This window comes from Pipistrellus kuhlii, unplaced genomic scaffold, assembly GCF_014108245.1.
Source record: "Pipistrellus kuhlii isolate mPipKuh1 unplaced genomic scaffold, mPipKuh1.p scaffold_m20_p_47, whole genome shotgun sequence".
Taxonomy (NCBI): domain Eukaryota; kingdom Metazoa; phylum Chordata; class Mammalia; order Chiroptera; family Vespertilionidae; genus Pipistrellus; species Pipistrellus kuhlii.
The window spans coordinates 457,770-472,957 of record NW_023425548.1 but is presented as its reverse complement, the minus strand read 5'-3'; the positions used below and the strand labels follow the sequence as shown (position 1 = coordinate 472,957).

The following is a 15,188-nucleotide window of genomic DNA, read 5'->3' as shown; positions in this document are numbered from 1 at the left end:
GAGTGCAGCAGTGATGGCAGGAGCTTCTGCAGCCTTCACAGCAGCACTGAGGAGTGGCAAGCCAAGAGCTAAGGAGCAAGCAGGCGGCCAGTAAGGAGCAAGCAGGTAGGCGATAGGCGATAAGGAGCGGGAGCCAAGCAGTAAGGAGCGAGCAGATGGGCAGTTAGGAGGGAGCAGGCGGGCATTTAGGAGCGAGGGTTCCCAAACTGCAAAAGGGCCAACGACCAGTTCAGGGACACACACCCCCATGCACACATTTCGTGCAATTGGCCTCTAGTTTGAATATAATCCTGGTGAAAAAGTTTCCTTAGAAAAATATTTTTAATATTATTTTTATAAAAAACAAGAGGCCCGGTGCATGAAATTCCTGCACGGGGGTGGGGGTGGGGGAAGTTACCCCTCAGCACAACCTGCACCCTCTCCAATCTGGGACCCCTTGGGGGTTGTCCAACTGCAGGAATTGGGCCTAAACCAGCAGTCGGACCTCCCTCTCACAATCTGGGACTGCTGGCTCCTAACTGCTCACTGCCTGCCTGCCTGATCACCCTCTAACCACTCCCCTGCCAGCCTGACTGATGCCTAACTGCCCCCCTGCTGGCCCCCAACTGCCCTCAAGGTTATTTGCCCATTTTTTAGAGTTGGATTGTCTTCTTTTGTTAAGTTGCATGAGTTCCTTATATATTTGGATATTAACCCTTTATCGGATGTATCTTTGCCAAATATGTTCTCCTACATACTGGGCTCCTTTTTCGTTTGGTTGATGGTCTATTTTGCTGTGCAGAAGCTTTTTATTTTGATGTAGTCCCTTTTCTTTATTTTTCTCCTTAGTTTCCTTTGTCCTAGTAGATCTACCATAAGCATATTGGTACAAGACATATCTGAGATTTTGCTTGCCTATGGTTTCTTCTAGGATTTTTATGATTTCCTACTTATAATTGTTTTATTCAATTAGAATTTATGCTTGTGAATGGAATAAGTTGGTAGTTTCAGTTTTTTACATGGATCTGTCCAGTTTTCCCAACATCATTTCTAAATGTTAGCTATTGTAAATTGTGCTGCTATGAACTGGTGTTTCTGTTATTTTGATTTGTATTTCTCAGATGATTAGTGACTTTGAGCATGTTTTCATATGTCTCTTGGCCTTCTATATATCCTCTTTCAGAGAGTATCTATTTAGGTCCTCTGCCCATTTTTTAATTGGATTGTTTATTTTTCTTTAGTTAAGTTGTATAAGTTCCCTATAAATTTTGGAGATTATACCCTTATCTGTGATAGCATTGGCAAATATGTTCTCCCATGCAGTGGGCTTTCTTGTTGTTTTGCTGATGGTTCTTTTGCTGTGCAAAGCTATTTATTTTGAGGTAGTCTCCTTAATATTTTTATTGCCCTAGGATCTGAATCAGGAAAAATACTACAAGGACATATGGCTGATATTTTGCTACCTATAAATTTTCCTAAGATTTTTATGGTTTCCCATTTTACATTTTGAGTTTATCTATTTTGAGTTTATTTTTGTGTATGGTATAAGTTGGTGGCCTAGTTCATTTTTTGCATGTATCCGTCCAATTTTTGCAGCACCATTTATTAAAGTGACTGTCTTGACTGCATTGTATGCTCTTGTCTCCTTTGTCAAATATAATTGAGCATAGTGGCTTGGGTCCATTTCTGGGTTATCTGTTCTGTTCCATTGGTTTATATGTCTGTTCTTGTGCCAGTACCATGCAGTTTTGAGAACAATGGTTTTGTAGGGATCTGGCATTGTGACCTTTCCAACTTTGTTCTTCTCAAGATTCCTACAGTTATTTGGGTTTTTCTTTATTCCAGATGAATTTTTGGAGTTTGTTCTAGGTCTTTGAAATATGCCATTGGTATTTTAATCAGGATTGCATTAAACATATAAATTGCTTTGGGTAGTGTGAACATTTTAATAATGTTGATTTTACCAATTCATGAACACGATATATTCTTGAATTTATGTCTTCTTCTATATATTTTTTTCAGTATCCTGTAATTTTTTGAATACAGGCCCTTTATCTCCTTGGTTAAATTTATTCCAAGGTATCTTAATTTTTTTGTTGCAATGGTAAATAGAATTTTTTTTTTTTAAGTTGCTCTTTCTAGGAGTTCATTATTGGTGTATAAAAAAGATTTCTGGGTGTTAATTTTGTATCCTGCAACATTGCCAAATTCATTTATTAGGTCTAACAGCGTTTTGGTGGAATCTTTAGGGTTTTCTATGTATAATATCACATCAAGAATAATGACAGTTTTCTTTCTTTTCCAATTTGGAAGCCTTTTATTTCTTCTTCTTGTCTGATCGCTATGACTAGCACTTCCAGGACTATGTTGAAAAGGAGTGGTGAAATGGGCATCCCTGTCTTGTTCCTGTTCTTAGAAGAAATGGTTTTAGTTTTTGCCCATTGAATATAATTGGCTGTAGGTTTGTTGTATATGGCTTTTATTATATTGAAGTATAATCCTTCTACTTCCACCTTGCTGAGAGTTTTTATTTTGTCAAATGCCTTTTCTGCAGTAATTTATATGATTATGTCATTTTTGTCTCTCAATTTTTGTGTGTGATGTACCACATTTATTGATTTGCAGATATTGTACCAGCCTTGCATCCATGGAATAAATCCTACTTGGCCTTAGTGTATGATCTTTCTAATGTAATGTCAGATCTGGTTTGCTAGAATTTTGTTAAGGATGTTAGCATCTATGTTCATCAGGGATATTGGTCTGCAATTCTCTTTCTTTGCAGTATCTTTAACTGGTTTTTGGATTAAGGTAGTGTTGGCTTCATATAAAGAGCTTGGAAGTTTACTTTCCTCTTGAATTTTTTGGAATAGCCTGAGGAGGGTAGGTTTTAGTTATTCTTTGAATGTTTGGATATTTTTGAATGAATTTTTATTGATTTCAGATAGGAAGAGAGAGAGAAACATCAATGCTGAGAGAAATCATTGTTCAGTGCCTCATGCACACCCAGCCTGTAATTTGTCATATGCCCTACCCAGGAATTGAATGGCGTCCTCTTGGTTCATAGGTCAAAGCTCACTCACAGAGCCTTGCTGGCTAGGCAGTATTATTGTTTTTATTTTATTTGTTCCACCACCATTTATTCCCTTTTTGGCTGCTTCCACCTCCACCCACTACCATAATTATTTTAAAAATCTATCTTAAATATTAGTATCATTGTCTGGAGAGAGGAAAAAAGCCTTTCTGAATACTTAATGTACCTGGTACCACATGGGAATCATAGCCTGGAGGGACAGCAGGCCTTGGATCCGTTGACTTTACTTGGCTTCCTGTTTCATCTGTAGGTTGCTCAGGGGCCGTGGGGCCTACACCTTTGGGGAGAGATAGGACACATGATTTGTAACGGAAATGACAATATGATAATAGAATACATTCATATTTTCTTGTTGGCATGCACCATTGCATCTAACCAGTAAGAAATATACTCATATTTCATATAAAAACATAATTCATAAGTATATTAGACATCAACCTATTATAATATTTCCTAGATTTTCAGGCTTAATATGGATTAAAAAACAAAATATTAAACCATTGTGCTACAATCAAAGCAAGGAACTTTCATGCTACTTTTATTTATTTAATTATTACATGTTCTGATGCTGATTCCTATCTACATTAACTTCCTTTCACATTGTAAGAAAATTCTTTTTCATAATATGTAAAGTCATATATAGAGAGGATCCGAGTTTTCATGAATCCATTTTGGAAAATTGCTGTTTAGGTAAATTCAAAACATAACAGGATAAGTACTTAGTAAATTCAAAACAGAGCATGATGCATATAAGTGGTTTAAAAGCCAGCGGTGACAGAGGTGGTTTAGTCTACATTTAAAGGGAGTCACACTCTGCCCTGAGAGACCTGTCACCCTGATTGCTTCAGGGAGTATTGAAGTCACTTTTCCTTTTGTTGAATCCAGAGAACCTTTTATTTAGACCCACTATAAGGAAAAGTTCTGACTCTCTTAACTGACTGTTATCTAAAAACAATCGAACACACACACACACACACACACACACACACACACCCACACACCATAAGCAGTGTGTTTCTCTCCTTGTAGCGTGTATGTCCTGCATTGCTTGATAATGCAGGGGCCACTTTGGAGCCCTCCTCTATGAGGGCAGGCTGCTGTCATGGGCTTTTTATTACACCTCTCTTTGCAGACTTACTTTCCTACCTTGTTCTTTACCCAAATTTCCCCACATACTTTAGAGATATTTCTACACATGTATGTCAATGTAAATCCCTTTTAACTCTTTTTGTTAAAGACAGAAAGGAATGCTCATATGTATAAATAAGTATGTATACGTACTCTCCAAATACTTAATAATAATAAAAAAACCCCACTTCAAAATGAAATTAACTTCAAAAAAAATTTTAAATCCTCACTGAGGATACATTTTTATTTTTAAAATTTTTATTATTTTCTAATTCTCACCTGAGGATATTGTCCCATTGATTTTTTTAGAGCAAGTGGGAGGAAAAGGGGGAGAAAGACACATCAATTGGATTCTTCCTCCGTGGTCCTGACTGGGAGCCAGGATCAAGCCTGCAGCCAAGGTATGTGCCTTTGCCCAGAATCAAACCAGGAGCCGTCTAATCCAAGGCCCAGCACTCTATCCAGTGAGCTACACAGGCCAGGGCAAAATCTACAGTTTTTAGGGGACGCAATCACATAATTTACATTAGAAAATAAAGCATATTAAAACTTATTCACAAAAACTTACCTGACATTTTGAAGAATTCCAAATAATCCTGAAAAATAAAACATTTCATACTTTAATAAGTGGTTACTATTAGTACTTGGTAATACATGTAATAAGTTCAGTGATTCTTTTAGCCTCCAGTTACCTTTCACTTATACCTTCATTAATTCAACAAATGTTTACTGAGCACTTATTATGTACCAGGTACTATTACAGATGGTGGAAATATAGCAGTAAACCAGATGGACGCACTGCTGGACATTATATTCTAGTGGCATGAGATTTAAGAACATGTCAACAAATATTTAAGATTAAATTAAGATAGTACAGTTATGAAGTAAAAAGTTTAAGAAAAACATGAGAGTCAGGGAACCCCTCTCTCAGAAGATGACCTTTGAACTAGGTGAACTATGAATGGAGACACTAAACAAAAAATATGGGAGGAGAGATCCAGAAAGACAGAAAAGTAAGGACAAAAGCTCTGGGTTTTTGTATTCCCAGTAATCCACTGGGTTTGGAATACTCAAGGGAGAGAAAGAAGTCATGTTTGGCTGGGACCTAGTGAATGAGTAAAACAACAACAAAACAAGACAACAAATGAAAACAGAGGTCTGATCAGACTTAAAGACTATAGCAAAATGTTTGGAATTTGTTCTAATTGCAGTGAAATGATCAGATCTGATTCATATTTTACCTTTATTTTTTCCATCACATTTTATCACCCTCATACCCTCTCCCACCTCCACCCACCCTTCTACACCTCACAACCACCACACTGTTGTCCATAGGTTCTCTTTCTTTTCTTTTCAGTTTATCTTGTTTGAGACTCTCTGTGTCTCAAACAAGATGAACTGAAAAAGACCAACACCAAGACACATAATAATTAATTTGGCAAACTCCAATGACAAAGTAAGAATATTAAAAGCAGCCAGAGAGAGACAGAAAGTTACCTACAAAGGATCCCCCATTAGACTAGTGACTGATTTATTAACAGAAACACAACAGGTCAGAAGGAAATGGAATGAAATATACAAAGGGATGCAAAGGAAGGGTCTGAATCCAAGAATACTGTACCCAGCAAGGCTATCTATCAAAATTGAGGGTGAAATCGGGAGCTTCACAGAAAAAAACGGACTAAGGGAATTTATTACCACCAAATCAGCAATTCAAGGAATGCTAAAGGGACTGCTGTAAAAAAAAAAAAAAAAAAAAAAAAAAAAAAAAAAAAAAAAAAAAAAAAGGAATAGGATGGGAAGAAGGAACACGGGGGCAAAGAATAAAAATGGCGACAAACAAGTACCTATTAATAATAAGCTTAAATGTAAATGGCTTCAATGCCTCAATCAAAAGACATAGGGTAGCTGAATAAATAAGAAAATATGACCCATATATTTGCTGTCTACAAGAGACCAATCTCAGAACAAAGGACTCTGGTGAAGGGATGAAAAAAACTATTTCAGGCAAATGGAAATAAAAACAAACCTGGGGTAGCAATACAAATATCTGACAAAATAGACCTCAAAGTGAAGGCCATAACAACGGATAAGGAAGGCCACTTCATAATACTAAAGGGATCAATACAACAAGAGGATATGACCCTGGTATGTATGTATGTATGGTATATATCTTCTGTATTGTGTGTATATATATATATATATCTCCAATACAGGAGTGCACAAATACATAGAAAGCTTTCTGTAAAAGGACACACTGACAGGAATACAATCATAGTAGGGTACTTTAATATCCCATTGACACGACTAGATAAATGCTCTAAACAAAAAATCAGCAAGGAAAGAGTAACCCTAAATGACTCACTAGATGAGATGGAATTAACTGACATCTTCAGAATATTTCACCCCAAAGCCACAGAATATACTTTCTTCTTGTGCACATGGGCCATTTTCAAAGACTGACCACATACCGAGACACAGGCAAAGCCTATTCAAATTTAAGAAGGCAGAAATCATATCAAGCATATTCTCTAGTTGCAATGGCATAAAAGTAGAAATCAACTACAATAAAAACAATAAAAAATCAAACACTTGGAGACTAAATAGCATGCTATGAAACAATGATTGGCTTACCAAAGAGATCAAAGAAGAAATAAAAAGCATCCTGGTAACAATGACAATGAAAACACAACAATCCCAAACCTATGGGACACAGTGAGAGCAGTCTTGAGAGGGAAGTTCATAGCTCTACAGGCCTACCTCAAGAAAATAAGAAAACTGGTAATGCATTATCTAACCCTACAACTCAAAGAGTTAGAAAGAGAGCAACAAGAAATGCCCCGTGGAAGCATTAGGAAGGTAATAATAAAAATCAGAGCAGAAATAAACAACATAGAGAGAAAAAAATACAAAAGATCAACAAAACCAAGAATTGGTTCTTTAAAAGTATAAAGAAGATTGATGAACCTCTAGCCAGGCTCACCAAGAAGCAAAGAGAGAGTAACCCTCCCCCCCCAAAAAAAAAAAAAAAAATCAGAAACAAAAGAGGTGAAGTAAAAACCAATCCCACATAAATACAAAGAATTATGAAAAAACTCAAGGTCCGATACATGAAAATTTATGCACTGGCAGGGGGTTCCCTCAGCCCGGCCTGCCCCCTCTCACAGTCCGGGAGCCCTCAGGGGCAAGAGGCACCCGATGATCAGGGGAAGGTGATGCCCCATCACATCTCTGCTGCTGCCACCGCTGGCAGCGCAAGCCTTGGCCGGCCCTGCTTACCTGAGCCTTGTGTGGCCCTTGATGGCTGGACTACCACCATTCCAGGCTTGCCTGCACCCCGGGCTGCCCTGGCGGGGCTGAGGAAACTGGTGCTGCCCTCTTGTGGCTGTGTGTGCTGCCATCTTTGAGGGTGTGGCAATCAATTAGCATATTACTGCCTTATAGGCTGTGGGTGCCACCATCTTTGAGGGTGGGGCATTTAATTACCCTGTTTCCCTGAAAATAAGACAGTGTCTTATATTAATTTTTGCTTCCAAAGATGCGCTAGGTCTTATTTTTAGAGGATGTCTTATTTTTCCATGAAGAAGAATATGGTACACATTCATTGTTAAATGAAAATAAAGGAAATTTATTACCTGTATAAGGTATGGTAGTACGGTAGTCGTCAACACAAACCAGACAAACTGAATCCTACAAACCCATTGGAAGTATCAAGAATTTACTCATTTATTCAATGACAATCATGTCATCTTCTGGAACATCATCATAACAATCAAATTCCTGAATTTCCTGGTGAATTTCTTGTGACTCCATTTCTTTCAGAATCAGTGGACCAAATCTCTCATGTTTAGCCTGGGGGTAGGGGTGCTTATTTTCAGGGGGATGCCTTATATTTTACTCAGAAGGAAACCTGTAAGTAGGTCTTATTTTCGGAGGATGTCTTATTTTCGGGGAAACACGGTAGTATATTACCTCCTTATTGGCTGTAAGCATTGCCATCTTTGCAACGGCATGAGGGTCAATTAGCATATTCCCTCTTTATTAGATAGGATACTATGAACAGCTCTATTCCAACAAAATGGACAACATAGATGAAATGGGCTTATTCTTAGAAAAATACAAGCTCCCAAAACCCAATCAGGAAGAATCAGAAAACCCGAATAGGCCCATAATTACTGAAGAAATTGAAGCAGTGATAAAAAATCTTCCAGTAAGCAAAAGAGTTCTTCCAAATACTGAAAGAGGAATTAAAACCTATCCTCCTCAGCTATTTCAAAAAATTTAAGAGGAAGGCACACTTCCAAGCTCTTTATATGAAACCAACACCACCTTAATTTCAAAACCAGATAAATATACCACAAAAAAAAGAGAGAGAACTACAGCCAATATCCTTGATGAACATAGATGCTAAAGTCCTCAACAAAATTTTAGCAAATTGGACCCAGCATTACATTAGAAAGATCATGCACCATGACCAAGTGGGCTTTATTCCGAGGATTCAAAGGTGATACAATATCCGCAAATCAATAAGTGTGTTACATCACATAAACAAACAGAGAGGCAAAAATCACATATTCATATCAATTGATGCAGAAAAGGCGTTTGACAAAATCCAACACCATTTCTTCATAAAAAGTCTCAGCAAAGTGGGAATAGAGAGATCATACCTCAACATAATGAAAGCCTTATATGACATACCAGCCAACATCAGACTCAATGGTCAAAAACTAAATCCATTTTCTCTGAGAACAGGAACAAGACGGGGATGCCCACTTTCTCCACTCCAGTTCAATATATTACTGAAGTGCTAACCATGACAATCAGATAAGAAGAAAAAATAAAAGACATCCAAATTGGAAAAGAAGTAAAATTGTCCTTATTTGAAGATGAGTGATACTGTACATAAAAAAATCCAAAGATTCCATCAAAAAACTATTAGACCTAATAAATGAATTCAGCAATGTAACAGGATACAAAATTAATACCCAGAAACCTATTGCCTTTTCATACACCAATAATAAACTCACAGAAGAAGAAACGAAAAAAAAAAAAATCCCATTTTCTATTGCATCAAAATATTAAAATACCTAGGAATAAACTTAACTAAGGAGGTAAAAGACCTTTATTTGGAAAACTACAGGACATTAAAAAAAGAGATAGAGAAAGACATAAACAAATGGAAAAACATACCATGTTCATGGATTGCTAGAATCAACATCATTAAAGTTTTCATACTACTCAAAGCAATCTACAGATTCAATGCCATCCCCATTAAAATACCAATGGCATATTTCAAAGATAGAGAACAAACTCTCCAAAAATTAATCTGGAATATAAAAAGACCCCAACTGCCATCCTTTTATTCAATTTGGGATACACCTTTAGTCCCGAGAAAGAGAACAAAGTTAAAAGGATCACAATACCAGATATCAAACTATTGAATATATTACAAAGCCACAGTTCTCAAAACAGCCTGGTATTGGCACAGGAAGACATATAGACCACTGGAACAAAACAGAGAACCCAGAAATCAACCCAAGCCATTCTGCTCAATTAATATTTGACAAAGGAGGAAAGGGAATGCCATGGAATCAAGAGTCTCTTCAATAAATGGTATTGGAAAAATTGGACAGATACATAAAAAAAAAAAAGAAAAAAAAGAAAGAAACTAGATCACCAACTTACACCATACACAAAAATAAACTCAAAATGATTGAAGGACTTAAATGTAAGATGGGAAACCATAAAAATATTGTAAGATTCCATAGGTGCTGGAGGCTAAGACCAGCAGGTCATAATAAATGCAAGAGGTCCTCAGAAGGCTGATGGACTTTGATATTCAGCAGGGGTGAGAATCAGAATTATATTACCTGCTGCTGGCTGAATAGCTGAAGGTAATCCCCTAATCTGATAATCCTTATCATTAATGTCTGTTTGCTTTGCTAAAGGGCAAATGTAATACACTTTTTTATTACATTTGCCCTTTTTATTTTAGTAAATAAAAAGCTAGGGAGGGCAATGTTAAAATCTGTACACAGATAATAATTTAATAAAAATAAAATAAAAAATAAATAAAAAGCTGGGGGTCCGGATATTCAGAGAGCCACTCCACTAAAGAATCATGATTTCTAAATTTATATTTCTTGTCTATTATATCCGTTTATGTCCCAGTCCCTTCTCCAGATTCCTGAACCCTCGCTGCAAAAGGTTGTGGCACATAAGCAGCAAAATATCAGACACATGTCTTATTAATGCCTTTACCAACACAGCTCCCAGGGCAATGGAGACCAAGCAGAAAATAAACAAATGGGACTACCTCAAAATAAAAAGCTCTGCACTGCAAAAGAAACCATCAACAAAACAACAAGAAAGCCCACTGCAAAAAAAAAAAAAAAAAAAAAAAAAAAAGCCCACTGCAGGGAGTGGTTATGGGGTGATCAGGTGGCAGTGGTTATGGGGTGATCAGGTATTGGCCAATGCTATCACAGTTAAGGGCGTAATCTCCAAAACTTATAGGGAATACACAGAACTTAACAAAGGAAGGTAAACAATGCATTAAAAAAAAATGGGCAAAAGACCTACACAGACACTTTTCGAAAGAGGACACAGAGAACCCAGAGACATAGGAAAACATGCCCAAAGTCACTAATCATCCGAGATATGCAAATCAAAACAAAAATGAGGTACCATCTCGTACCTGTCAAAGTGGCTATCATCAGCAAATCAACAAACACGTGCTGGTGAGGATGTGGGAAAAAAGAAACCCTGCTGCACTGCAGGTGGGCATGCAGACGGGCAGCCCCTGTGGAGCACAGTGTAGTGTAGGAAGCCGTTATAGGGCTAAGCCTCAGCTGACCTGCTGGCAAAGTCAAAAACAAGTCCTGGTTGGAGGGCACAGTTCTCTAAGTATAATTAAGCTCCATCTTGTGACTGCTCCCTAGGTCTTTCCTGGGGAGCTAATGGACTGTGGGAGGGGCAGCAAGTGCTGCCAAAACCAGTGAAACTTACAAGAACATTGTAAATTACCTTGTTTGTCCCTGACTATAAATAGAGCATTGACTTTGCAGTCTGGATCTACTCTGTGGCCTCAGCAGGCACAGAAGATCCACCCAAGCCAGCTTTTCTCTTTGTCTATCATTTCTCCATCTTTCGTTGTCCCCGCTCAGGCTTGTGAACTCTTGGCTGTGCTGGCGTGGCCCAGTATAGATTTCCTCATAAAGTTAAAAATGGAACTCCCATTTAACCCAGGAATCCCACTTCTAAGAATATATCCAAAGAAACCCAAAATATCAATCAGAAAGGATATATGCACCCCTATGTTCATGGCAGTACAAGTTACAATAGCTAAGCTTTGGAGACAGCCTAAGTGCCCATCAGCAGAGTGGATTAAAACCCTGTGGTACGTCTACATTAGGGGTGTCGAACTCAGAGAAGGGGCCAAAATCTAAAATCCAGCCTAAATCATGGGCCGAATGGTTTACTGAACAGTCATAAACTGTCATTGTGATGGAAACGCAGCGGAGTGCAGTGATGACAGCGCGGTGCGGGCCACATTGCAAGGCCTGACGGGACGGATTTGGCCCACGGGCCTTGTGTTTGACACATGTGGTCTACATAATGGAATACTATCCTATCTAATAAAATTAGCCATCACTCCGCTATACCCACAAGCCATGCCCACCAGTCAATCAGGAGCTAATGTGCAAATAAACCCAACCAAGATGGCTACGGCCACAGAGAGCAGGAGGAAGGCATGGGTTTCCCCGGCAATGGAGGAAGCCAAGCTTTCCACCTGCCCTTGCCGGCCTAGGCCCCCACTCAAGGCTACGAAGTTTCAATGATAGAAGATACATAAATCCAAACAGAAATGGTGGCAGCCACGGAGCAAGAAGAGTAGGAGGCTAGGGTTGCCCCCCACGAGGGAGGAAGCTAAGCTTTCCACCCACCTTGGCTGGCCCAGGCCTCTGCTTAAGGTTACAAAGTTTCAACTGAAGAAGAAAAATAAACCCCAAATACCAGGGCCTCCTCTTGGGTCGCCAGGGGGCGTGGCCAGCCTGCAAACCACCACAGGCCCTCCGCCCAGGCTGCCCCATGTCCCAAGAGAACCCCCACTCTGATCTGGGACACCCTTCAGGGCAAATCAGCTGGCCCCCACTCATGCACTGGGCCTCTATCCTAGCTAATAAACTAATATGCAGATTGACCATCACTCCAACACACAAGATGGCTGTCCCCAAGTGGACACAAGATGGCCAGCAGGAGAGGGCAGTTGGGAGAGACCAGGCGTTCAAGGGAGGGCAGTTGGGGGCGATCAAACCTGCAGGGGAGGGCAGTTAGGGGTGACCAAGCTGGCAGAGGAGGGAAGTTGGGGACGACCAGGCCTGCAGGGAAGGGCAGTTGGGAGGGAGCAGTTGAGGGGACCAGGCCTACAGAAGAGGGCAGTTCGGGGTGACCAGACCTGCAGGGGAGGGCAGTTAGGGGCAAACAGGCTGGTAGGGGAGCAGTTAGCCATTAATCAGGCTGGCAGGGGAGTGGTTAGGGGGTGATCGGGCTGGCAGGCAGAAGCGGTTAGGGACAACCAGGCAGGCAGGCAGGTGAGCAGTTGGGAGCCAGCAGTCCTGGATTGTGAGAGGGCTGTCCGACTGCCTGTTTAGGCCCAAACCCACTGGGATCAGCCCTAAGCAGGCAGTTGGACATCCTTTGAGGGGTCCCAGATTGGAGAGGGTGCAGGCTGAACTGAGGGACACTCCTCCCCCCCCATGTTTCCCCCACTCCCTGCACGAATTTCGTGCATCAAGTCTTTAGTCAACATAAAAAATATATTAAAAAATAAAATATATGGTTATCAAATATCAGCTTTTTAAAAAATATATATTTTATTGATTTTGTACAGAGAGGAAGGGAGAGAGATAGAGAGTTAGAAACATCGAGGAGAGAGAGTCATCAAACAGCTGCCTCTTGCACACCCCTTACTGGGGATATGCCCACAACCAAGGTACATGCCCTTGACCAGAATCGAACCTGGGACCCTTCAGTCCCCAAGCTGACGCTCTATCCATTGAGCCAAACCGGTCTTGGCTATCAGCTCTACTTTTATTCTCAAACCTGTCTCTTCAGTTTCATTGATTTCAGTAAATCTGCTCCCTCTTTCTTTTATTACTTTTTAATTACTATAGCTAGTTTTATAATACTTTTTATTATGTATTAAAGTCTCCACATATATGCATATTTTCTTTTAATTGAAATCTTTGCACATGAGCTAAATAGTTGTTTTAAAACAATCAAAAATTCAGTTTGAAATTTAATTTATACATCTTTAGAGAAATGCTGTCTTTACTTATAAAGATACACTCTTATATACATAATGTATTTTCATATGACCCCAGAGTATTATATCTTTAAATAGGTTTTTCACTTTTGTGTTCATGCCAAACTGAATGGTTTATTCGTCCTATTGTATTTTCTAATTTATAAACATCACACTCAGTGAGAACTGTAAGTACACACTGGTTAGTAAATTCTTTGATTTTTTTCTAGGAGATTTTCAGTTGTTTTCCTGTAGACATCCAACCACATTAGGTGTAAAAAATATTAATTCTGCCTTTTTTGCTAACCAGAATGTCAATATGCTCTTCTGCTTAATGCCACTGGCCTATAACATTCACAGCATGTGCTGAGCAGATTGGCTTTCCCAAATTTAATGGAAATTATTTTACTATTTCAAGATGACCATGGAAGATTTATGTTTTTATTCCAACTATCTCCACACCCAACTTAAAGGACTGAATCCATACCCTTTTAAGTAGGTGGGAAATCAGCTTTCCTGCATCACAGTTTTAGTGGCTACATTTCAAATATACGATGTAAATTAAAAATTCACTTAAAGTGTGCATCCTAAGATAAGCAAAACCATAAAATAAATGAAAGGAAAACCCAAGTTCTGAAATATAAGTCTTACTTTCTGGAAACAACGCGCATCCGGCCGGAATGAACCTCATCTCCCCCTTTGCTCACATTGCTAACGGGAGACAGGGGTCCCCCGGGTAACGGGACCCTCCGCCCCGCTTAAAGACGCGACCATCACCCGACCTGCCAGTCCGCCTGTCCCACTTCGCGGGGGCCACGCGGAGGGGATGCCCTCGTGCAGGCGGGGTGCCCCGGTGCGGGCGGAGTGCCCCCCCCCCGCAGGCGGAGTCCCTGGCGGGAGGCCTGCGGGAGCCTCCCGGGGACCAGGCGGCGGGCGCGCAGCAGCTCAGCTCCCGCAGCGCGTCCCTCCGGGCCCAGGGCCCCCGCAGGCGGCCTCTCCCCGCTCCGCACCCGCCCGCCTCCCTCGTGGGGCCCGGCCCGCTCCCTCACCGACTGCTCCGCTCTCGCTCCGTCGGGCGGGATCGGACTTTCCCAGAGGAAGGCTGAGGGCGGCGGGAGCAGAGGGAGAGGAGGGTGTTTCCTGCAAAAACAACCAGGGCGTGGCGGGAGGCGGCCTGGAGCGGTGGCCACTCCTAGGGTGGACACCCTGCCCTCCGCCCCGCCCCCGTCCCCCAACCTTCCCTTCCCCAACCCCTTCACACACACACACACACACACACACACACACACACACACACAGAGACACACACAGAGACACACACACACAGGCACACACACAGACACACACAGACACACACACAGGCACACACACAGGCACACACAGGCACACACAGGCACACACACAGACACACACAGGCACACACCCCACCCCGCTCAGACTTCGCCCCGCGGGGAGCCCCAAGGGTGGGATTGGCCTCCAATTACAGGCCCGGGGCGGGGAGGTGAAGACAAAGGAGCTGCATCCGCTGTGACTGGAAGTCCTAAGCAAGTTAGGGGTGGCGGCTGGTCAGGGACAGGCAGGCTCCAGAGCTCTAAGGCCGTGGTCGGCAAACTCATAGTCAGCAGAGCCAAATATCAACAAGGCAACGACTGAAATTTCTTCGGAGAGCCAAATTTTTAAAAA

The 15,188-nt window shown here is 40.9% G+C and overlaps 1 protein-coding gene across 1 annotated transcript in view; it reads right to left on the bottom strand.

Annotated features, from left to right (window-relative positions):
- The window catches only part of LOC118704760 (phospholipid scramblase 4), a 29,813-nt gene extending 15,115 nt beyond the window's left edge, over window positions 1-14,698 (bottom strand). The window contains exons 1-3 of the mRNA XM_036412646.2: window positions 14,555-14,698; window positions 4,767-4,794; window positions 3,237-3,347 (exon numbers count right to left, since the gene is read on the bottom strand). Of these exons, the coding sequence (XP_036268539.1) occupies window positions 3,237-3,347; window positions 4,767-4,773 (118 nt within the window). The 5' untranslated portion in view covers window positions 4,774-4,794; window positions 14,555-14,698. The remainder of the gene's footprint in view (window positions 1-3,236; window positions 3,348-4,766; window positions 4,795-14,554) is intronic.
- Between the last annotated feature and the right edge of the window lie 490 nt (window positions 14,699-15,188).